The 24909-nt window shown below is 32.8% G+C and overlaps 1 protein-coding gene across 5 annotated transcripts in view; it reads left to right on the forward strand.

Moving 5' to 3' along the window:
• trv (trivet) overlaps positions 1–24909 on the forward strand; it is a 341295-nt gene that overhangs the window by 194960 nt on the left and 121426 nt on the right. For all 5 annotated transcript variants that reach the window (XM_073959929.1, XM_073959930.1, XM_073959931.1 and 2 more), the window contains one exon: positions 20423–20510. In XM_073959929.1, the coding sequence (XP_073816030.1) occupies positions 20423–20510 (88 nt within the window). The remainder of the gene's footprint in view (positions 1–20422; positions 20511–24909) is intronic.

A 24909-nucleotide genomic window follows, 5' to 3' on the forward strand; every position in this document is an offset into this window, starting at 1 on the left:
CCATGTTAGCTCGATTAATTCAATTAATTAATTAAAAAACTTCATAAATAATGACCTCCGTCCTAAAAAGACAATAATAAATAAAATTCACAGCAGGGCCCGGCTGCCCCGGCTGAGGTTTGAACCTGGGTCCTCTCCAACAAATAGACAATGTTGTCGAGGTCTTAGCGTTCTAAGCCACTGCCAATCTATCATATCAACAAACTTGTCGACATGATATCAACAAAACATCAGAAACTAAAGGCATTCATGAAGGAAAATCCCCTTCGATTGTACATGTGTATGTATTAAGAAAATGATTCCTAGACAAGACACTAGGGTGACTTGATAAAGAAAAAGACTTCAAAAAATACCTCATATCTACAAAATTGTAAAAATTGTTGTATAAATAGAAGTTATCAAAATCAGCCTTTGTCTTCTAGCCATTAACACTTACATACGCCTGATGAGCTGGCTAATAAAACCACCAGCGAAACGATCGTAGCGTAATGGTTGAGTGTGTGGTATTTCGCTAGAATTCATTTTTCAATACAAAACTCCTTAGGCCATGTTAGCTCGATTAATTCAATTAATGAATTAAAAAACTTCATAAATAACGGCCTCCGTCCTAAAAAGAGTATAATAAATAAAAATATTTCGTTCAAAATTACAAATGCCCAAATCCAGGAGGTACAGTACTGATGCGGCTATATCAAAACGTGGACCTTTACCACCAATTTTCTGTAGGATTACTTCATACCCCTAGTTATGACTAAATACAAATTTCAGCCATTTCAGTTGAATAATGTGGCTAAAACTTTCAAACCATTTCAGGTTGCAGAATTTTTGAGTTTGGACATAGAGGAGGACTCGTCACGGTTCTCTTGAACCAAATTTAAATGGAAGGTGCTTACACCTGGGAAGTTTTAGTGGATTCTGAAACTAAAATGTTCATAGATGAGAAAAATAAAAAAATAAAAAGTAGCGCGGAACGCTTTTTAAATAAATCGCGATTCTTGTTGACATTTTTTAGGTATTCACGAGCCCTATCGAAATTATGCTAAAGAAAATGTTGTAGCTATGAAAATTTTCTACAAGATTGGCTTTAATGATATCTTCGTAATTTTTACCGTTATTGAGATATACATGTTCAAATTAGGACAAGGGATTGACTGTATCGCCTCCTTATATTAAAATGTTATGCACAGTGCACCTTAAATAACTTTAAACGAGGGAAGTTTTTGCGGATTCTAACAAAGCAATGTTTATAGATGAGAAAAATCTAAAAACAAGAAAAAATGGCAGGATGGATTTTTTAATAAACTGCGATTAAAATTCACATTTTAAGGTATTTTTTAGTTTTGCATTTTGCTTGGAAACCGCAAGTCCTGTCGAAATGGGACTAAAGAAAATGATGTAGCAGTGAAAATTCTGTACAAGATTGGCTGATTGATATTTTTCTAGGTTTTACCATTTTTAAGATAAAGAGGTTCAGAACAAACTTTCAGATTTTTTCTTAGGTATTCAGTATTTAGCTTGAAAACTGCAACTCGTTTAGAAATGGGACTAAAGAATATGTTGTAGTTGTACAAGATTGGCTTTTGTAATTTTTTCCTAGGTTGAGAGGTTGAGATAGATAACTTTAAGTTGGGAAATTGCAGTCATGACATTTTATTATAAGAAGGCGATACATTCAATCCATTGTCCTAATTTGAACTTCTATATCTCAATAACGGTAAAAACTACGAAAGCCAATATTGTATAGAATTTTTATAGCTACATCATTTTCTTTAGTGCCATTTTAATGGCGGTGTCCAAGCAAAATCGTCAAAACCTACAAAAACCCTTAAAGACTTCATCTTGAATAAATCGCGATTTATGATCTTTCTCATCTTGTAGTTTTCGAATCCGCAAAAGCTTCCCAGGTGTAAGCACCATCCATTTAAATTTGTTCAAGAGCACCGTGTCGTGTCTCAGTACTTACTTAGTAAATACTAAATACTAAATACTAAATACTAAATACTAAATACTAAATACTAAATACTAAATACTAAATACTAAATACTAAATACTAAATACTAAATACTAAATACTAAATACTAAATACTAAATACTAAATACTAAATACTAAATACTAAATACTAAATACTAAATACTAAATACTAAATACTAAATACTAAATACTAAATACTAAATACTAAATACTAAATACTAAATACTAAATACTAAATACTAAATACTAAATACTAAATACTAAATACTAAATACTAAATACTAAATACTAAATACTAAATACTAAATACTAAATACTAAATACTAAATACTAAATACTAAATACTAAATACTAAATACTAAATACTAAATACTAAATACTAAATACTAAATACTAAATACTAAATACTAAATACTAAATACTAAATACTAAATACTAAATACTAAATACTAAATACTAAATACTAAATACTAAATACTAAATACTAAATACTAAATACTAAATACTAAATACTAAATACTAAATACTAAATACTAAATACTAAATACTAAATACTAAATACTAAATACTAAATACTAAATACTAAATACTAAATACTAAATACTAAATACTAAATACTAAATACTAAATACTAAATACTAAATACTAAATACTAAATACTAAATACTAAATACTAAATACTAAATACTAAATACTAAATACTAAATACTAAATACTAAATACTAAATACTAAATACTAAATACTAAATACTAAATACTAAATACTAAATACTAAATACTAAATACTAAATACTAAATACTAAATACTAAATACTAAATACTAAATACTAAATACTAAATACTAAATACTAAATACTAAATACTAAATACTAAATACTAAATACTAAATACTAAATACTAAATACTAAATACTAAATACTAAATACTAAATACTAAATACTAAATACTAAATACTAAATACTAAATACTAAATACTAAATACTAAATACTAAATACTAAATACTAAATACTAAATACTAAATACTAAATACTAAATACTAAATACTAAATACTAAATACTAAATACTAAATACTAAATACTAAATACTAAATACTAAATACTAAATACTAAATACTAAATACTAAATACTAAATACTAAATACTAAATACTAAATACTAAATACTAAATACTAAATACTAAATACTAAATACTAAATACTAAATACTAAATACTAAATACTAAATACTAAATACTAAATACTAAATACTAAATACTAAATACTAAATACTAAATACTAAATACTAAATACTAAATACTAAATACTAAATACTAAATACTAAATACTAAATACTAAATACTAAATACTAAATACTAAATACTAAATACTAAATACTAAATACTAAATACTAAATACTAAATACTAAATACTAAATACTAAATACTAAATACTAAATACTAAATACTAAATACTAAATACTAAATACTAAATACTAAATACTAAATACTAAATACTAAATACTAAATACTAAATACTAAATACTAAATACTAAATACTAAATACTAAATACTAAATACTAAATACTAAATACTAAATACTAAATACTAAATACTAAATACTAAATACTAAATACTAAATACTAAATACTAAATACTAAATACTAAATACTAAATACTAAATACTAAATACTAAATACTAAATACTAAATACTAAATACTAAATACTAAATACTAAATACTAAATACTAAATACTAAATACTAAATACTAAATACTAAATACTAAATACTAAATACTAAATACTAAATACTAAATACTAAATACTAAATACTAAATACTAAATACTAAATACTAAATACTAAATACTAAATACTAAATACTAAATACTAAATACTAAATACTAAATACTAAATACTAAATCTATATAAATAAAAACCAAGTATCGTTCGTTGGTAATCGCATCGGTTGAGAACGGCTAAACCGATTTGGATAATTCTTTTTTTTTTGTTTTTTGAAATGTTCGTCATAACCCAACTTATGTTTTTATGCAAAGAAAATTTGACCACGCCCACTTTTACGCCCACTTTTTCAAATTTCAATTTTAATCTTTTTTACAAAAACTACTTAACTGATTTTCCTGTAACTGTCAGGCTACATATTTTGTTGAATTTCGGAAGGGGCGGGCTACTTACCCTATTTCTTTAAAAATGCTATACCTTCTTTATAAATAAAAATCAAATGTCGTTCGTTGGTAATGGCGTCAGTTGAGAACGGCTGGACCGATCCGATTTCAACGAAATGAAGCAGCAAAAGCTCAAGGTGTGCCGTTTTTATGAATTTCGGAGGAGGTGGGTTACTTTCGGCTCGCCTATAAACCTTATATGTATAAGCCAAACTTATGATTATATCAGTTTCAGTATAAATTTGGGAAGGCAATGGGGTTGTGGGTACAGTAGGTACATATTTGGAATCAAAATACCGGACCTCGGCTACTTTTTTAAATATGTTATATCTTGAGAACCCACCCTTTTCAATATTTTTTTTCCAAACCACTGAACTTAATTTTATGCAATTTTCAGAAAATTTTCAGGAATGTCTCTTGGTCCAAAATGCTATATATCTGTAGACGAATTTCGGGGGCCTGTTGTTTTATAATCGCTATATTTGCTAAAATTATGAGTGCAAATAAAAAAATAAAAAAAAAAAATAAAACATATGAGTCACAATAAGCGGGAGAATTCGACTTCACAATTTCTTTAAAAACTTTTATAATTAGATCGATTTTGGATAAACACAGGGGACATGGACGATAATAAATCCTAAACAGCATCAATAGGCGAAAAAATCCGACAAAGTCCGTAAGAGGAATGGAAGGTTACTCTTCGGTTTGACAATGGACCGAAGAAGTGAGGTAGAAAATACCTATTTTTGAATTGTCAAGCAAAAAGTCAATAAAAAGTTGTCGTTAAAGCTCATTATGATGGGCCAGCAACGCGGACCGGTGTCTGCTAGTAAAATAAATAATATTTAAACTTTCCAAGTATTAATTGCAATACAATTGAATTCTTCTCAGAAATTGTTAATGCTCATGTACCGTAAAATTCCCCGTAACCAACATTCATTTTAAATTCACTGCAAAGAAAAAATGTATTTCTTTGCTAACCGTTAAAAAGAGAAAACCAACCGCTATTTTCAAAAAAAAAATCAAATTTCATCAAGCAAATGTCATTTCTGAAACAACAGAAGAAGAATACACAAACAAACTTAAAGTAAATAAGGAAAATTGCATAGAATTGCAAAAGAGTAATATATGAATATCAACTAAATTCACACACACACACACATCAACATTCCTACAAAAATCAAAAGTTCTAACGAATGTCGCGGTTAAACATTCAGCAAGAAATTATAAATTACATATTTTTACAAAGTAAAATATTACAAATAAATTTTCCTTTTGCTACACACAGAGACATTTCCTTACAGCCAAGGAAACCTCTCTTTATCATTCATAGGAAAATAATATTTGTGTAAGAATATATGTGAATGTGTGTGCATGGTTTGCCTGCTGAAAGGAAGTTTAGCAAAGAATTCAAACAAACCACATTTTACAGACAACTGCATTTTATTTGCACTATCGTTCGTTGCACAACCTTTCTAAGGTAAAGAGTCAATATGCGTAACCCCATGCCCAAATGGAAAACAATATTATTATTATTATAGCAGCACTATGGGAACTGTTGTAGAAAAGTTTCAACTTAAATATTGAAATAATCAAATGAACATAACCTCATACTAAATGAAGTCTTAGGAAACAAAGAACTTCTTATTTTAGTTGACTTTCCTTACATCAAAACTTTATAGTTTAGGATAACAAATATCTATTTCTATGTTTTATTTTGAAAGGGGAGTCTAAGAGAAAATCTTTTGGTCTTCCATGAGAAGACCTTATGGTCTGTTATAAGAATATCTTCTACGAAAACACCTTTCATCTGTCCTCTGAGCCACTGTGTTGTGAATGCATATACAAAATCATACCAATATCTATGTCGAGGGCGCAATTCATTCATAACATATGTATGTTTCTATAGACGCTACGGGTACAGGCTACGGAAATAACATTTCGAGCTAGGTAAAAACCAGTACGCAACATGTTTAGCTATTGCAATTGTAAAATATGTAGCAATTACACGATGATGTACACACACGAACACACTGTCGCAACTAATGGCTGCACACATAGCAAGTGTTCGTTTATTCGTCCGACGAAGTCAACATCAGGTATCTCTTCTGCATCCATTGTTCAACCATAATATTTGCACTCCTTTGAATTATTCCCTGGTTTTAACTGTATGAAAGGTGTGTTATGGGCAAAAAATATTCGTTTGAGTGTCGACGAAAGACTGATTGTGAATTATCGCTAGTTTGAGATACATATAACAAAGTCTGTACGTATGTAAAATATTTGATGGTAAATAAGTTCGCATGTATGTATGTGAAGACATTTAGCTTCAATGAACAAAGTTTTCCTTTTTTACATACAACGCGGAAAAGGACAGTGGTTCTGTGGAAATAATAGTGGATTTAATTTAATAGAATCTTCGAAAGCAAATGCGAGGTAGAATCGGAAACTATCATTCAACTATGTCATTCCGTTTGTAACACATAGGATGATACCACCCAATTTTCGGTATTTTGAAAGTTTTAGCTAGGACAACAAATCTTTTGTTTGGTCAGGATAATCGAATTCTCAACCATTGTGCGTCGGATGTTAAGTGCAATTCTACAACTCCTTTAAGCTATACCCGGTATTTAAAAATAATTTCTAATTTTGACATCAGTGTGCAATCCCCAACTCTGTACCCAGCAAACCAATCGTACCGATATCTTAACGAAATCGGAACAAAATTCGGACGTTACGTCCGATATCTGATCCGAAATCGTAACGATATCTTAACGAAAGTTGTATGAAGTGGTTGACATAATTTCGGAACGAAATGTCGGAGCGAAATCGGATCGATTTCGGCCAGAATTCGGAACGAAATCGGAAGAAAATCCTTGGGAAATTCGAAATGCGAATTTTTTTTCCTCCGAATTTTCGTACAGATTTCTGAACGATTTCGAAATAATGTCGTAAAAAAATCTGAGGTACCTTCCGAACTTTCGTAAAGATTTCTGAACGATTTTGGAATAATTTCGTATGATTACCAAAGGAAAAAATTTTTCTCTGATGCCTCTTTTTTATTGATAAATTTTCTTTGTTATGTTTTTTATTGGAAGATTATAATTTCAAAGATATCAAATGGTTTTCACTGTTGTTATCGTTTTGTACTTATAGTAGAACAATGTAAACTTTGTGTACGAATATGTTGAGTCTATTAGCACTAGCTTGAATTATTATATGTTGAATTTATATTTAAAATATTTAAAAAATGTATATGCGAATTTTATAAACAACCATTTTGTTTTTCGACAACAAACTAAAATGTTGCTCGTTAGATATATACAAAATGTGGTTGTTGTGCGAAGGGAAATTTGTTTCCGACATATCGATCCGAATTCGTAACGAAATCGGAAGAAAAACATTAGCATATTCGAAGGGAAATTTACTTCCGACATTTTCTCCGAAATCGGAACGAATTCCCCTACGATAAATCGTATAGAAATCGATACGAAATCTGAACGATTTTGCTTCCGAAATTGTTCCGATATGTCGGACATCCGACATTTGGTTTGCTGGGTAATGACAGCACGCTACAACAACAATTACACCAACAAAATCCATGCATAAACTGTAAAGGAAATTTTACATATTTCCTTTGTTTTTTTTTTTTTTTGCAATTCAGCTGACATTTATGACTCGCGTAGTTACGTCGTTGAGCGTATGCAAAAAATATGACATGCCACTAGCATATACCAGCAGACAGGCAGTGTGTAGCAATGTTCAAAACACACATACAATATAAGCCAAGGGAATGATTGCATATGTATGTGTGTTTGAATGTCCTTTAATGAAAAACCACGACATGTATCTTGGCTTGTATGACATATAAGCTAGCATGAATGCATGCATTACACAGGCACACATCCACAAATCCACTCACACAAACTATTCTCATGTATGTATGTGTATGCATGCAACATTTTTGCATGAATTTATAAATCAATATGCAGCAGTGTATCTATTTTTGCGTTTTGTGAATTATAGCCTATTGAAATCAAAAGGATTCAAGTGGCGACATTTAAGTACTTTTACATTTCATTGAACTGATTTCAATTTGTTTTCTTTTTTTGTTGGAATGTTTTTCGTTTCGTTTTTTCATCTGTTTTGTGTTTGCCTATTACAAAGCTCTGTTACAAATGAATTTACATACGTAGCATATGAACGGGGGCTGTATTAAAAAGGGATTTGTTATTTGGTTCACTGGATATATAAATCAAAATCAAAATCGAATGCATATAGAAAAGGGAATATTATATTGCAAATATTGTTTGTGGTTTGAAATGCAATCTGTGATGTATAATTTGCAAAGAAAATGAGCTTCCCAAATAAAAATATATCGCTACAATCACGGCCAGATTATTGTAGATTTACAGGCCAGAAAAATTGAAAATTATCCTCTTTAAATGAAAACTGAAAATAAAAAAATAAAAATTAATGTCAGTTCTATAAATTATGCGGGGATACCTAATTTACAAAGGACTTGGTACTGTCGGAAAACTGTATATAGTCGACAGAAAAGATGCTAAATATGGATCTGCTTATCGTACACTTTCTGCAAAATTTGAGGTAATGAGAATGGTGTATTGGCCGGGTTTAAGGTTCCATTGATTTGGCCCAAGCAATACATTTACCGTAGCCGTTAGTCTTTCATTAGTACCCTGCATGTGATTTAATAAGTGAAAGAACCCTGAAGTTTCGTCTCTGTAACTGGAACATACAGTCTTATTTACTTAGTTGGACCCTACTGTATATTTTTCCTATATGCCGAACTAAGAAAAGAATTCCACCTCGTCTTCCACTTATTTACTCATTCGAAGTTGTGGTTCAGAGCGTACTGCCATGTGCCCCGTATTTATACGCCTTTTTAGCAGGAAGAACATTGCTCATTCTTATGGCATAACCTAGCCAACGCAATCGTTGTGTTCCGATACCTTTTACTTTACTGATGTAGCCGATATAGCTCGTGGTTCGTACTATGTCAATATTCAGCGTCAACGTATATTTGTCCGTTGATCGTTCGAAGAATTTTTTTCTCAAACACACAAAGCAAAACCGTATCTGCTAACATTAGCATGGGTTGTTTCTGTATTTTGTAAAGTTTTTATTTTTGTTTGACGATGTGTGGCTTTGTCTTTTAACTGTTTATTTAAGCCAAATTAGCATCTGTTGGCCAATACAAGAAAGATCACAAGAAAAGCTGTCTGAAACCTCTTTTGTTATTTTCTATGGTAACGGTGGACCGGGGATCAGTTCTGCCGTCTCAACATTATCAGCGTATCGTGTCCGGTTTCAAATAGCTCGGCTGGTAAGCCATCGGTTCGTTATAATTGTTCCACAAACATTTTATCAATGAGTGCACCCCGATTCATATTAGCTCAATGATATGGGACCTACCGTTTATCGCCGAGTCCGAACGGCGTGTCCTAAGACACCACATGTAGAGAAGTTTTACGTGGCTGAAACACTCAGGAAATGTCGCAAACATTACTGAGGGGTATTTTGCCACCGTTGAAAATTTGATGTTGCCTGGCCGGTGAATCGACCGCACGACCTTCTTCGTGCAAGGCGGGTGTGATTACCATTGCACCACGGTGGCATCCGTAGTTCCTACTGCTTTACTATTCTTCAGCTTTTTTATTTCTGTCTTTACCTCATCTAGGCCAGGCGGTATAAATTCAATGAAATATTGGGGACTGGATCTGTGGTATCTTCGTCGTCTTCTCTGGTATTATATACCATCAGTTTGCAAAATGCTCGTTCCATATCATAAAAACACAATTTGTATCTGTTAACAAATTAGCTAGGTGGTCTCTAAAGGAGGATGTGCTTCTAGCAAAGCCAAGAGTTTGATGTTTCACTCTGTTGCGGGCACTCACCAACTCACTAAAATTGACCACCACGGATCCGCAATCCCTGGTCAACTCGGTTTGCCAGCACCAAATTCCCGATCACAAGAAATTCAAACTTTCCGTCTCTGGCTGGAGACAAACGTAACTCTTTTCCTCAAGGCGATAGGGCAACAACAATTCTTACCCGTGAGGCAGCAACAACAAAGCTCTTGCTTAGTATCTCCAACTTGAGTAAGGTTAGAACTTGCCTGCTTGGTTTTTTGGTTGAAATCAAATCACTTGCCAGACGGGCATGTTATATTTTCTCCAAACAATAACAAAGGTCTCCCTCGAAGCGTATAATATTTCGTTCCAAATAATTAAACAGTTTTTCTCGTAGAGCAATTTATTTTCAATATTTATTTCGTATAAATTCAAACATTACTTCATGTTGGATAAATATTTACAACTGTTTCTTAGAGTAATTCACTTCTGTTTCTTGCTATGTTCTGTTTCGAGTGATGTTCTAATTCTAATGAAGTTCTGATTTTAATGACATCGATATTTGCGAGAGCAAGTTTAATCTTTTCCCTTGCTTTATTACTCTTTCTCTCTGTTATGTTATTTCTACAACAATATGCATGTATTAATAATACTAAAATAACAAGAAAGAAAGAGAATACAAATGGGTGATAATGAGGAACAACGTTTTTGTGGGGTATGTTCAGTCTACGCTATAGTGATACCACTGCAGCGTTTCCCACATAAACACACTCTTTGATAGATTTTTAGACTTCAATCTGGCTTCTGTACATCTAAATTTTTAACATTCCCGCTATTCCATTTGTCTCTTTATCCCGCGGAAAATAAGTTTCTCCTCACTCCTTTTCTTCCGATACCTCTCTAGTGCGCTACGCTTTGCTACTAATTGGAGAGTAACCCTACATGTTGCATTTTTCTCTTTGGGCCAGTTGATTGGAATAGCTGTTGTGATTGCAGCTTACCGATGTCCAACTTCTGTGTTGTGTCTGTTGGTATTTCATTTGCTATGTTTGATGGGGTACGTATCTTTGCTGCTATAAGGTGGTGATCCGAGTTTATGTTCGCTCATCGGAATGATCGTACATTTAACACGATTGATGAATGGCTTCCATTTATCACAACGTGATCAGTTTGACTTTTTTATTTTTGGTCTAGTAAAACTTAAATCTTTTACCTTCGGTTTAACTACAAAGCTCATGCTTTGTGTCATGGCAGCTATAATACAGTGCGAAAATTCCAGATTCGCAGATCATTGCACTTAAAACGTTTGCCGGGGTGGTATACTTTGTTTTTCATAGTATTAGCACAATGCCCAACCTATGTTTTTAACGTCCTTATGGGTGAACGCATGTTAGCTCAATACCTTTAAGGGATGTTGAAGGCAGCTCCCCAGGTGAAGTCAGAGTCCACTTGAGATGAAAGAGTGGGAAAAGTAAGTCCTGGGCTCTTTATGTTAAAGCTGGTCAGGGTCGTTTCATGGTATCTTTCATCCACTACGTCAGCCTGAACATACAGTCTTTCACAGCAAAAAAATTGGGAGTCACATGAGCCGAATAATCCATTAAAAAGCTACCTTCTGCAAACAACACTGTTTGCTACGGACAATGCTGAATGGAGATTATTTTTTTCTTGTTGGCCTTCAATTATCTGACAACTTTTGCGTAGTCATACAGAGTTACAGAAATTTGGTTGATTCGCTAAATAAGTAAGCTGCAGATGTATCAGTATAAAGCTTAGTTCCTGTTATGAGGCATGTGCTATTTCCTATCGACCCACAGGAAAGGAATTATTCATGTTATAAATTATTATCAGTCCATCTAGTTGGCAACACCAGATTTTGTTGTTTGGAGGGGTTTTCAGTGGAGAGGATGAACCTCAGTTGAAGGTTGTCGCTGTTGCGACAGAAGTTGTACATAGTCCAGTCAAAATAGACCAGCGTATAAGGGAGAAATAGCAAAAATTCCACAAAGCTGCATTTTTAGTGGAAGGCTAGGGTTGTCATTAGAAAAAACGTCCTAAAAGTCCCCATTGATCCCATGTGTACAAACGCATAACATAACGGTATAACCTATCAGAAATCGACCAAAGTAAAAGTTGTAGGCTTAAAACATGGATAAGAATGGACTTTATGACTTTTCAATAGGAGTCACCATTCTCGAGATATCTTGATATAAGTGTCAAATGACACATGTGAAGAAGTAAGTAAGTAAGTTGGACCGCTATGTGTTAGGTATTTCCATAAGCTTTCAAACTATACCCACTTTGCAGTAATCGGTTCAGTAGAACAGGGCCTTTTAAATCTAGCTTTTCAGGTCAAATAACAGGCGAACCGGATCCGCCGCCCATGATAATTATGCATTTCCGTAATCAGCACAACAAACCCTATCTTTGGGCAAATATTCAAAAAAATCGGAGTGTTTTTGTTGGGGTCTTTCCCTTTGGGCTTCCGATCACACATGTGGGTTAAATGGGCTATTTTTGCGTAAAATGACTCTAACATGGAATAACTCTACTAAAGACGCTCGGAATTTGGTGGATTTTTTTAAAGAATGGTACAATATCGCTCTTCACGGAAACATATATTTTTTGAGACCCGTTTACTTCGGTTATTTCAGCCGGTTCACCTGAATATGTGCGTATTTCCCTTATAAGTGCATATAAATTATGGGTTTTTTTAGAACCGTTAGTTATTTTATAAAGACCAAACTTGTAGACAATTTTTCTGTCTACAACATTTGCTGTAGTCACTTTTGGATTAGACTCACCGTTAACAAAAAAAAAATCGAAAACCAAAAAAAACTCTAAATTCGGATTTTGACCCGAATAAATGTATTTGCACACATGGAATCGATGAGAACTTTTAGGACATTGCACTGTGGTTTAGCTTGTATGGGAGAGAGCGACAAAAATATTTCTAAACAAGATATCGATCTGAAAATTTTACAGTAAACTCGTAGTGACTAGAAGATTATTTTCCCCAAAAATCGTCAGGACTGGTCCACTTTTAGGTATAGACCCCTCATAACGGTACTTATTAATTTCAAGATTTTGTCTATATTTTCAAAGTGAATTCGCTGAATTTGACATTTTGTGTTCTTTGGTGGTATTAAACATCTTGCGTAGGTCCATGGTCGATAGAGGTTCATGTTTTGGTATATCCCCCATATAGACGTACCTCCACGATTTTGGCCATAATTTCCAATTTGTTCTAAATTTTTTTACAAAAACGTTGTAAAAATCATGACATTTTATGAATTTTATTCTTGATAAGGATTAACTGGTAACAAGTATCAACAATGTGAGGCACAAAATATTCTTACTAGGAGGGTTAACATATGAACCAAGGGTGTACCAGATTATATTAGATGTAAACAATGTCCTATAGGTTTCAAACAGGGAATATCTGGAAACTAAGATATTTTATGAGACTTTTAGTTTGCGAGGATGGGTTGGCATCTATTACAATAAATACTAGTTACAGGATATATCGATTAGGAGAGTTCCCTGATCGACTAAAAATGTACCAGGATATATAAACGGTAAACAAGACCACACAGGTGGTCCTGCTTGCCAATTTAACCATTCTACGTTATTTAGATCTCTGTGTGGAGCTTAAGTTTACGGCAGGACTCCCGCGTTTTTACTTTCAACGGCAGATAATTCTTGAAGTGACATGTATGTTTCAAAAATAATGGTGTCTTTTATAGCGATAGTGTATACGATCTTACAACTTAGACAACTCATATCCCGCAACATCCTCCTGAAGGTTTGCTATAATTTCTTCGAATACCGTGCGTCCCATGCTGGCATTGACAACGTTTTTTTGAACACCATATTTCAAAACATACAAATGTGAAAACACAAATTCATAAAGTAATCCTAAAAAAAAAGATCGAAAAAATGCAAAACACCAACACCGATTGCTTGAAAACACCAAAAAATCCTATACCAAACATTCACAAAACTCCGAGTATACTCAGTATAATGAAAACTGAATACCGCTCGGCAACTTTCGGCAGACGAGATAATTTTTTTCTAATTCTGGACACTTCCACGAACATTTAAGTAAAAATAACGTGAGGATCCGCGAGGATCCAAGGTACTAAAAGTCTATTTCTTTTCACAATACTAAATAAAAAACACTCACAAAAATACATTTCAAAAGAGATCAGTTTTACTACAAAATAAAGATACAACTTTATGATGTTATCAATTAAAAACGATAACAATACCATTAACTTTAACTTCCATTTCTTACTATAGTAATTTTATACATTACTTTTTTGTGATATCACTTGAAACTTGTCACTACGTTAATGGAAATTTTAATGTCTAAATTTCTTCAAATGGAAATGCTCACTTCTGTGGCTCTGCTTTAGCAAGTACCGTTAGAAGTTGTAAAAAGAAAGCCGGAATACTAAAATTTAATGTGTCTACGATAGATTTGAATAGTTACAATCATAATTTGTAGACATCGATTTTGGTATTTTTGTCGCGGGCTGGGACCACAAAATTCAGTCCACCAAAATTCAGCTTTACTATTTCAATTGATTAAGAAATGAATGAAAATATTCAAGGCAACCTGTTGCGGGTTTCAAGCATCAGAGTAAATTGAAAAAGAGTTTATTCGATCATTGATTTTTATGATCAGTGCCTTATTGTGCCTATTAGTGGAACCTATAAGACTTGACACTTTTTTCTGTTTTGGATTTATATGATTTTTTTCACAAAAATTAATTTAAAACAATTTAAATATTGTTTTGAAACAATAAATCGAATGGATTTCGTACCTTTAATTCTATTTAATTATATTTTAAATACTGAAATACACTAACTGTAGTGGATTTCTGTAACTCGTTTTGTGAGTAGTGTACCATGTGAAGCGTGGCATTATCTATATGTCTACTGTGAGTATTTTCATGTATTGTATTACAAATTATAATAATTATATAATTATTATTATGATATTTCAATTAAAATACAATTAACATAACAAATGTTACCACTCTACCTCAACGTATATGAACGCTTATGGCTTAATACACACGCACACAAAAACAATCTTAAGTGCCATGTATATTTTATGAATTTTTATTTTCATTTCATGGAATCACTACAAATTGAGAAAAAGCCAACAAAAAGTACCTTATTTTTCTTTAACATCACCCCTTAATTATTAATTACAACGGTAGACATGTGGCTTCGACATGTATGTAAGCACATGTGTATGTATGTTTGAAGATGTTAATCGTTATACTTTTGCCTACACACATTCATACGTGTGTATTTCAATACGCTTGCCTATACATTCATACATGTATATTTCAATACTGTAATTATGATTATATGACATACTCTTAATAAGAAATAAATATGTATGTACGTTGAAACACAACTACATACAAACAAACTTTCATTCAGTATGTATAAATGATATACATACATACATATCATGGCTAATGCATATTCATTTACTTGTTTGCTCTACTGGAAGAAACGAAAAAAAAAAAAAATAAATATGTTAATGTGTTTGCTTGCCAACCATTCAATTTACTTTTATTAAGCTTTTGTCTATATTTAAGTCGCGACAACGATGACGGCAACGACGGCGTCGATATATTAATTTCTGTTTGTTTTATAAATTTCCTACAATCCTTACATACGATACGGAACATACAATAGCAATACATAAAACACCCACAATTATAGTTGCAATTACATTTACTCATACACGTATGGGTACATAAACTTTGCTAGAGAGATTTTTTTTTGGCTCAAGACAAAAACACTTACAAATTGATGTACAAATATACTGAAGACCAAAGAAAAATTATTCTTCCTTGCTGATGTTGTTGTTCGCTTAATACTTTAGCCTTAAATAATTAGCACTATTCTGACGAAGATGTTGTTGCGTATTCCCCCTTTGGGATAAACTTTAATCTTCACGTACAGGGTGTCAATTAAGGGTTGATTATATTTTCAATTGTTGCTATGACATACATATAATTGTCATTTGTGATGTTAAATTAAGAGAGGGTGTGTATTATGCATATATTATTAGTTATGTATAATAATTAGGCAAATGTTTATCAGAATTAAGAGGGGGATGTAATGTTCTTGATTGAGACAACAATTTTACAAATTGTACATAATTAGTCTTTGTCATGTTTGAAAAATACTTTCTAATTATTTCACGAAAATTATTAGATTATTGGTGCCATCTGGCTTAAAATAAAGTCTCCATATATGGACGTTATATGGGAAATATTGCCAATTCTTTTATATTCCATTTCAAAAAAAATTAATTTTTTTTTCGCGCTACGTCGACGAATTTTGGTACAAGGAATTTACAAAAGAATTACACACTTTTAAATGTTGTCCGACTTTTTTCATTTACCACTTGCCAGTCAAAAATTACAAACAAAGTAGTCCAAAATTATATTGATCGGGATAATAATTTGGATGTTATAGCCAAAACAAACACATATTTGTGTAACAAAAATAAATTTTGGTTTGAAAAAATAGTTTCCACATTCATTCTGGAGTTAATGGTATTGAAAAAATCTATAAGAGTACTTCTTTTATTTTTCTTGAATCTCTAAAGAAATTGGTCGAATTTTATTATACCCTCAGCATTTATCCTAACGAGGGTATATACACTTTCAAACTGGCAAAATGTGCCTCATCGAAATAATGGAAACGTGTTTCAGACAATTTGGAGTCGATTTAGCAATGCCGGTCCGTCTGTATGTCTGGCTGGTGCGCACGATAACTCTCGAACGGATGAACCGATTTGGTCCAAAATTTGGCTTTTGCAATATTTTGTCCAAACTTAGTTTAAGTTCGAAGATGGGTTATATCGGTCCACTCCTCCCTGTACCTCCCCCACAAAAGTTCGACAATTTTCGGAAAGTTTGGTACAAAGTTTGCACGTTGTGAAATTTTAACCAAACTTAGACGAGGTTCCAATATGGACTCAATCGGTCCACGCCTTCGTGTACCTCCCACACAAAATTTCGGAAAAGTTCAGTTTAGGACCTGCTTTCGAATCGTTTTGATTTTTATTGTACCATCTTGTATTTACGACCCCCAATACGGCGATACAAATTTCATCAGGGACAAAACCCTACTTCCTGAGAAAATAGCCTGAAAGGTCCAAAAAACCTATGACACCGTGTGTAGTGATTGGAGCACAAGTTAACTCTCGAACGGATCTGGCGATTCGATCCAAAATTTGGCCTTCATAATATGTTGTTCAAACTTAGTTTAAGTTCGAAGATAAGCCATATCGGTTCACTCCTTCAGGTACCTCCCCCACAAAAGTTCAAAAATGTTCGGAAAAATTGTGCACACTATAACTCTTGAAGGGACGGATCGATTTCGTCCATACGTTACGCATCCTAATTTATCTACCAGATATAGATCAGATTTTAATATGGAATATATTAGCCCATTCCTTCGGGTACCTCCCACACAAAATTTCGTATAAGTTCACTTTAAGACCTGCTCTTGACTAACTTTGATTTCTGTTGAAGCAACTTGCAATCGCTGTCTCAGTTACAACGGTAAAAGTTTTTTCTGTGGCAAGTCCATACTTCATGGTAAAACAGCCCGAAAGTTGTAAAAACCCCTATGGCACCATATCCCAGCAAAAATTCGGATCCATTAGTCATTACGTAACCCATTACAAAGTAATGTAAACAAGCTTTTTTTCCCATTACAAGTAATCTGAAAAGTAATGGGATACTTCTTAAAAAAATTACAAGGCAAACCTACTTACTTTGCTCCTCACTAAGTAATGAGGACGGTGGCACAGTGAATGTGTGTCCGACTATAAATCCTAGGGTTGTGTGTTCAACGCTCACTGTCGGCATGCGATTTTTTTTTAATTAAAAAATAACAGTTTGTGTTGCACATGTGCACTGCACATTTAAGTTCTTAAGCAACCCTTAATGTTCGTGTGCGTGGCATAGTATGTAGTGTCTTTGGCTAGACATCAGAGGGTTCGTGTGTTCAACTCGCACAACGAGCGAAATAAAATAAAGTAAAATAAAAGTAAGAACTGTGATGAAATTAAAAAAAAAAATCTCTACATCAACTGTTCTAAAAATAGAATTTTTTTCAACTTACTTTTCAACTTCTAGTGGCCACAGAATAACTAGTTATTCTAGTGGTCATAAAATAACTACAAATTGAGTGCGACATGCCCTTGTAAAAATAATGGGGAAGAAAGGGGGTTTGTGAGTAGTTACGGCTGCCAAAAATCCCTTACAAAACCCATGATGTTGGGAGGACTTTTTTTGCTGGGATGTAGTAGTTGGAGAGCACAATAACTCTTGAACTAGTAGACCGAATTGATCCAAAATGGCCCATATCGGTCCTCTCCTTAGGATACCACCCCAACAAAAGTTCAAAATTTGTGTCCAAGTGCAGTTTAGGGTCTGTTTTGAGATCTTTTGGAAATTTATACCGATAATTTACAGCCATGTTATGTTTTCCGTGGACAATTCTATGCTTCCAACAGGTGTACGATAACCCGCTGAAATTACTAGTGGGCGCGATATCTATCTATCGAAAAGAAATGACTCTCAAAATAAGATCCACTTCCGTAATGCACTATGTCGGTTCATTCCCTCCTCCGCAAAACTTTTGAACTTTAATCCTAATCCACATTTTTGTCGGCAAGTTCAAATACCCAAAACGTGCCACAAAATTCTGAGAAGACCCTAAATACATTCGATCTGTCCGCAGATGGAAGTTCCAATTCACATAGGCTGGGGGTATATCTCTGTCGGCAATACTTTTTTACTTGTTTTATCTGCATTCACAAAGAAGTTTTCACCTTGAAGAAAATTATCTAAGATTTGGAATCAAGTATGAGGAAATCGAATGACAATTGTAAATTAGGCCCAGATTTCTGTAAAGCTGTATGGACTACACACACACCACAAATATAAAATAACTCAGAATCGCGATTTCTACAATCCCATATATGATTTTTGAAAAAGCCTGTTTGCGTAATGAAATTAGAAGAAAATTTCAAAAACACTTGAAATCTGGCTTCAAAATGTCAGCATCATTTAAGGGTAGACGCACATTAAATTTTGAAAAGATACACATTGGTGAGATGGTCCTTATTTAGTTGGATTCTACTTTTGTTTTGACAGGAAAATCGTAAAAAATGTTGTTTAATCACAAATCAAGAAGAAAGCAAATAATGACACGTTGGGCTCAAACCATTTTTAGCATACATACAGCCACAGCTTCCGCGCAAATTAACTTTTAAGGCCAATATTTTTTTGCCAAGTCTTAAAATATTTCATTCTACCCAAAAGCATTTAACTTGTATAATATACAACCACAATTCGCGAGTTACAAAAGGATAAAACTTGGCTTCAACTATGTTAAATTTTCAAAAATATTAGTATATTTTTTCTGTAACAGTATTTTTTTCTATAACACTAAGAATTCTAGAAAATAATAATAATTCGAAGAATAAAAAAAATTTTTGAACTTCTTCCATTTAAATGATGTCCAAAGCATAAGTGGCAAATTCTTTTGAACAGTCTTTTGAATTTTTGCTAAACAAATTTGTGGAATATTCTCTTAAATACTTGCTAAACAAACTTTTGAGTATAAATATTTCAATGGAAATAATCCCATGTCATACACACCGAGAATTTATTTGAACTCTGTACATGAATATTTCTAATTCTAAAAAGATTCTACTGATTAAAGAGATATCTTACACACAAAAGGTGTCTGTTGAATTTATATTTCTGATATGCGCTCATGCACTTGTCCAACTATATACGATTTTTCTTTGATTCTTCAAAACAAACAAAAGCTTATGAATGTATTTTTATATAACTTTATTGTCTTTAATTTTTGTCATTTGTTTGCGTATTAACAACATTTTTGTAGTTTTCTGAATTTAATATTTTTTTGGGCTGCTCTTTGTATCTATCTTTGCTAATACAACTTATATGTACATAAGTCGTATTATTAATATTTTCATCTCTTTATATGTATTCTGTTTGCTATTTTGTCTGCTATTTATTTGTACTGTTCTATGGCTTTCATATCTCATGCGAATTGTAGTTCATAGTTGAATAATAATTTGCCAAAGACAAAGCAAAATCAAGAAATATTATTAAAGTTTTACTAATGAGAAATAAAAATCTATACAAATATGCAATATGTACTCGTATACATATGTATATAAATATATATGTGTGTTTATTTATACGTACATGTTTATACGAGTATATATGTCTGATGATTATTATTGTATTTCAAGCTAAGCTCATTTATAAGCATTTTTATATATTTGTTCTGTTGACCTTTAATAATGTGATGTATATTTTCTTCTTTTTCAGAACAATTTCATATTTTTGTGGGAGATCTAAGTTCAGAAATCGAAACTCAACAGCTGCGTGAAGCATTTACACCATTTGGAGAAATATCGTAAGTATTTGTGCACTTTCATTTGTAAGTAATTTGATATTAGATTTGATAAAGATATACGGGAATGCCCAAAAAAGACGAGTCTATTTAAAATGGTAGACAGAGAATTGTATCGTTCAATTTCGTGTAAAGGATATCGTAGATAATGAACTCTTTTGAATCCGTTTACAATGATTTCGAAATCTTGAAAAAATTTACAAATATAAAAGAAGTATAAACAACTAAACAAGTATCAGTAGACTTTGCCGACAGAAACATATCCTCAGCATGTGACTGTACAAAAACAATACCAATAGTGGTGAATCCAAACATGACAGTAACAGATCTTTAGTTTTAAAAACATCATAAATAGGGAGTCTAATTTTACCACAGAAAAACCTAATCAACATAGACTACACCAAATAAAATTATAACATTTTAACGTAGACTACTAACAAAGTAAATGCGAGTGATTTATGTTATAGTCCGACTTAAAATGGCTACAGGCTTTTTAAAAATTCCCACACGCCATAGCTTATCTTGGAACTAATTTTAGGAAACATTCCTTTAGCTTGTTATAGTACCAAACAACCGGTTTAGATGATCGCCGCACAGTCCGCCTGTCTTTTCTGCGATGTTTGTGGAATAATTATTACTTGCATAGGAATTCAAGGTCAATGTTTAAATTCTGAGCTTCTGTTTTTGAGTTTTTTTATATGTTCCAATTCATGAAAGCATTTCAAAAAGCAATAAACAAACCATAATAGTACAAAAAATATAAAAAAAATCATTTTTTCAAAAATATGTTTTCAACAAATTTAAAATTTGTTAAAATTAAAAAAAAATATTTTATGAAAACAAGTAAAAAAGTATCAGTCGGCTTTGCCGACAGAGATATACCCCACCCTATTTGAATAGAAACTTTCATCTAAAAAAATATATTTAGAGTCTTTTCAGAATTTTTTATCCCTTTCTAGACATTTGAACTTGGATTAGGATTAAATTCTAAAGTGTTGAGGAGGAGGAACTTAAAGGAATAGTCCGTAGCGGGAGTGGATCTTATTTTTGGAGTCATTTTGTTCGATTGATATCGCGCTCATTAGTCATTTCAGTGGGTCGTCGTATAACTTTTGGGCCAGTATGCCAAGACACATAGACTTGTTCCCGGAAAATATAATATCGCTGTAAACAGCACCACAACGAACAGCATCGGTATACATTTTCAAAAGGATCTTTGTACAGACCTTAAACTGCCATAAGGGGTTTTTTACACCTTTCGTGGTGTTTTCTCAAGAATTAGGGACTTGCCCCTGAAACAACTTTCACCGGCAGCGACTGCAAGTTGCTTCAACAAAATTAAAGTGATTCGATAGCAGGTCTTAAAATGAACTTATCCAAAATTTTGTGTAGTAGATACCTGAAGGAGTGGACAAATATAGTACATATTCGAACCTGATCTATATCTGGTAGATATATTAAGATGTGTAAAGTATGTACCAAATCGGTTAATTCTTTCAAGAATTACCGTGCGCCCCATTTTTGCGAACATTTTCAAAATTTTGTGGGGGAGGTACCTGAAGGAGTGGACCGATATGGTCTATCTTTGAACTTAAACCAAGTTTGGACAAAATATTATGAACGCCAAATTTTAGACCAAATTGGCTGATCCGTTCGAGAGTTGTCTTGCGCTCCAACCACTACACTCGGTGTCATAGGGGTTTTTGTAGTTTTCAGGCTTTTTTCAGAAAGTATGGACTTGCCCTTAACGGAACTTAAAGCGTTGATACAACAAAAATCAAAGCGATTCGAGAGCAGATCCTAAACTAAAATTTTCCGAAATTTTGTGTGGGAGGTACCCGAAGGAGTAAACAGATTGAGTCCATATTGGAACCTCATCTAAGTCTGGTAGAAATTTCACGATGTGCAAAGTATGGATCAAATCGGTTACTCCCTTCAAAAGTTATCGTGCGCACAAATTTTCCAAACATTTTCGTACTTTTGTGGGAGAGGTACCGAAAGTCAACTTGTGGACCGACTCGGTTGATCCATTCGAGAGTTATCGTGCGCTCCAGCCAGACAGACGGACTGACAGTGCTAAATCAACTTCAAATTTCCTAAAACGTATTTCGTCCAAACATACTTGGGGTCAAAACCCCATATTTAGTTAGCATAAATGCTGAGGGTATATCTGTATATGGCATCTTAGAGCTTTCGAGATATTACGTAAAAAGGCATGGATCTTCCCACCAAAAATATTTTATAATATAATATTTTATCGTCATAAACCGGTAAACATTTCAAAACTATTCTCTTACTTTAACTGCACTGAAGCGAACATTTTGTAATTTTTGAGAGATGCACCGCAGAATATGTCCGATATTGGAATATTGATTCGTATGCTATCTTTTGGAGAGTATGAGTTATTACCTCCGGAAGGGTTGACTTGCTCGAAAAAAATTTTCATAATTTTAATCAGGACCACAAGATCTACCGTCGGTATAAATTCTAAAAATCTTCTCGAGCAGCGAATAAATGGCATTTATCTGAAACGGATTTGAATTGATCATATGTGGTCTATTCAACAATTTACCTCAACCTCGATTATCTAAATTGGGTTATCTATTATAACCACGGCATAGCTAATCTAGTTCGTTTTTCCATTTTAAGGCATCGAAAATATCAGTTGCTTCCTCATAAAATAAATTGATGTAGCCATGTCCGTCCGTCAGTCGGTTGAATTCACTCTATTATCCAAACGAATTGAGGTAGGACGCTAAAACTGAACTGATGCAACTGTTATAAAAATGTAATGTCTGAATTAGCTATAATTTGGATTTAAAGTTTCCAGAGATTAGAAAAATCCACCCATAGAAATTGTTAGCATGGGGTTTACCTTTTAGTATAGTCCCGATATGACCTGTATATGACAGGTGTTTTAAAAAGCAGTGAACTTAGATCCACGCCACGCTTGGCCCACATAAAGCGGAACCTACCTATTTCAGGTTTTTTAGGTATTTTAGCTGCATTTATGACTGAATTAAATATAATATGACCCTCAAAGTCCCCAGTAGACATAAAGTTTCTTCAAGAAATATTATGAACACAAGTCCACTTTCCGCTATTGCCCCCATATAATTAACGGTACATGCCGATTATGGGATTATATTTTCCGAGATTTCAGCTTTTTTTCTATGGTGAAGGATACAAAAAGTTCGACTGTCCAAACTTAACGTTTTTTTCAATTAATTTCTCGTTGGAGTCGAGCTTAATGACCGATGACCGAGGATAGCCGAAGATTCGAACCAACGCAACCTTTGTTAGAGACTCATCAGACATATCGGCAGTGGAGCGGCTTCGTGTCGCTTCGCTTGAGGTTTTTGACGTTGCGAATACGAGTATCAAATTGTATCAGATCTATAAATATTAAAATTGCATTATTCGTAATTACGATTTTTTTACCTCCCACATATTCTAACCATTGGAGAAGATTTTTATCTGAAACCGCCATGATACGGGGGTGAAATTCTTGTCTTTTACAAATTGTACAAGTTGTAAATTAGGTCTCCGACAATATAACACAAATGTTTCGACTGTGGTTAAGCTCGTCTGTAAAAGTTTAGCCACATTTTCAAAGTACATCGTATGAACAAAATTTTTTAACAGATGTGTAGTTGTCTTACAAAAGAGATTCCATATCATTGAACAAAAAATTTAATCCAGCTGCACTACCTTTGTTCCCTCAGGGATATTCCTTGAAAATACTTTCTACATTTCATTAAAAATTTAGTGAAAAATTCCCCACAACAAGTGACATTGACATTTTTCCATTTCCCCATAACAAATCATCTGAACAGTGATATTTTAATTTTTTTTCTCCTTAATTCTTTAAAAAGATATGTATTTCTAAATGTTATAACATTTATATTTCACAAAAGTATTCAACCACATAAGAACAACAAACAGCAAGCAGCTGGCTTAATGTGTCAAATTTGTTATGAAATATTCATAAGAATTTTTGCTTCTGTTTCTTGTTGTCTTCATTGTGTACGTCTGTGTATGTCTGTATTTCTGAATGACAGTGATGATGTATATCCATCTTTGCTTATACTTACTGCCTATTACGTAGATTGTTATCTTAAGACTTTGTATGGCATTCGAGTGTCATGAGACGGAAATGCGCTAAATTATACTTTCAGACAGTAAATGCTAAGATGATTCTCAATGTGAATGTGTGTGCATGTTTTACAGTAACACACAGATTTTTAGTTTCAACAGGGAATTAAGTTGTCGTTAGTAATGTCTTTTCACTGGCTTATGATATTAACATGAACACAAGAAGAAGAACACCAACAGAAATACCATCAAATTTGTTAAATATCAAGGAAAAATACTGCTGTATCTTTTAATTGTCATCAACATT

This window comes from Musca autumnalis, unplaced genomic scaffold, assembly GCF_047663935.1.
Source record: "Musca autumnalis isolate F117 unplaced genomic scaffold, ASM4766393v1 scaffold_1, whole genome shotgun sequence".
In the NCBI taxonomy this organism is placed as follows: domain Eukaryota; kingdom Metazoa; phylum Arthropoda; class Insecta; order Diptera; family Muscidae; genus Musca; species Musca autumnalis.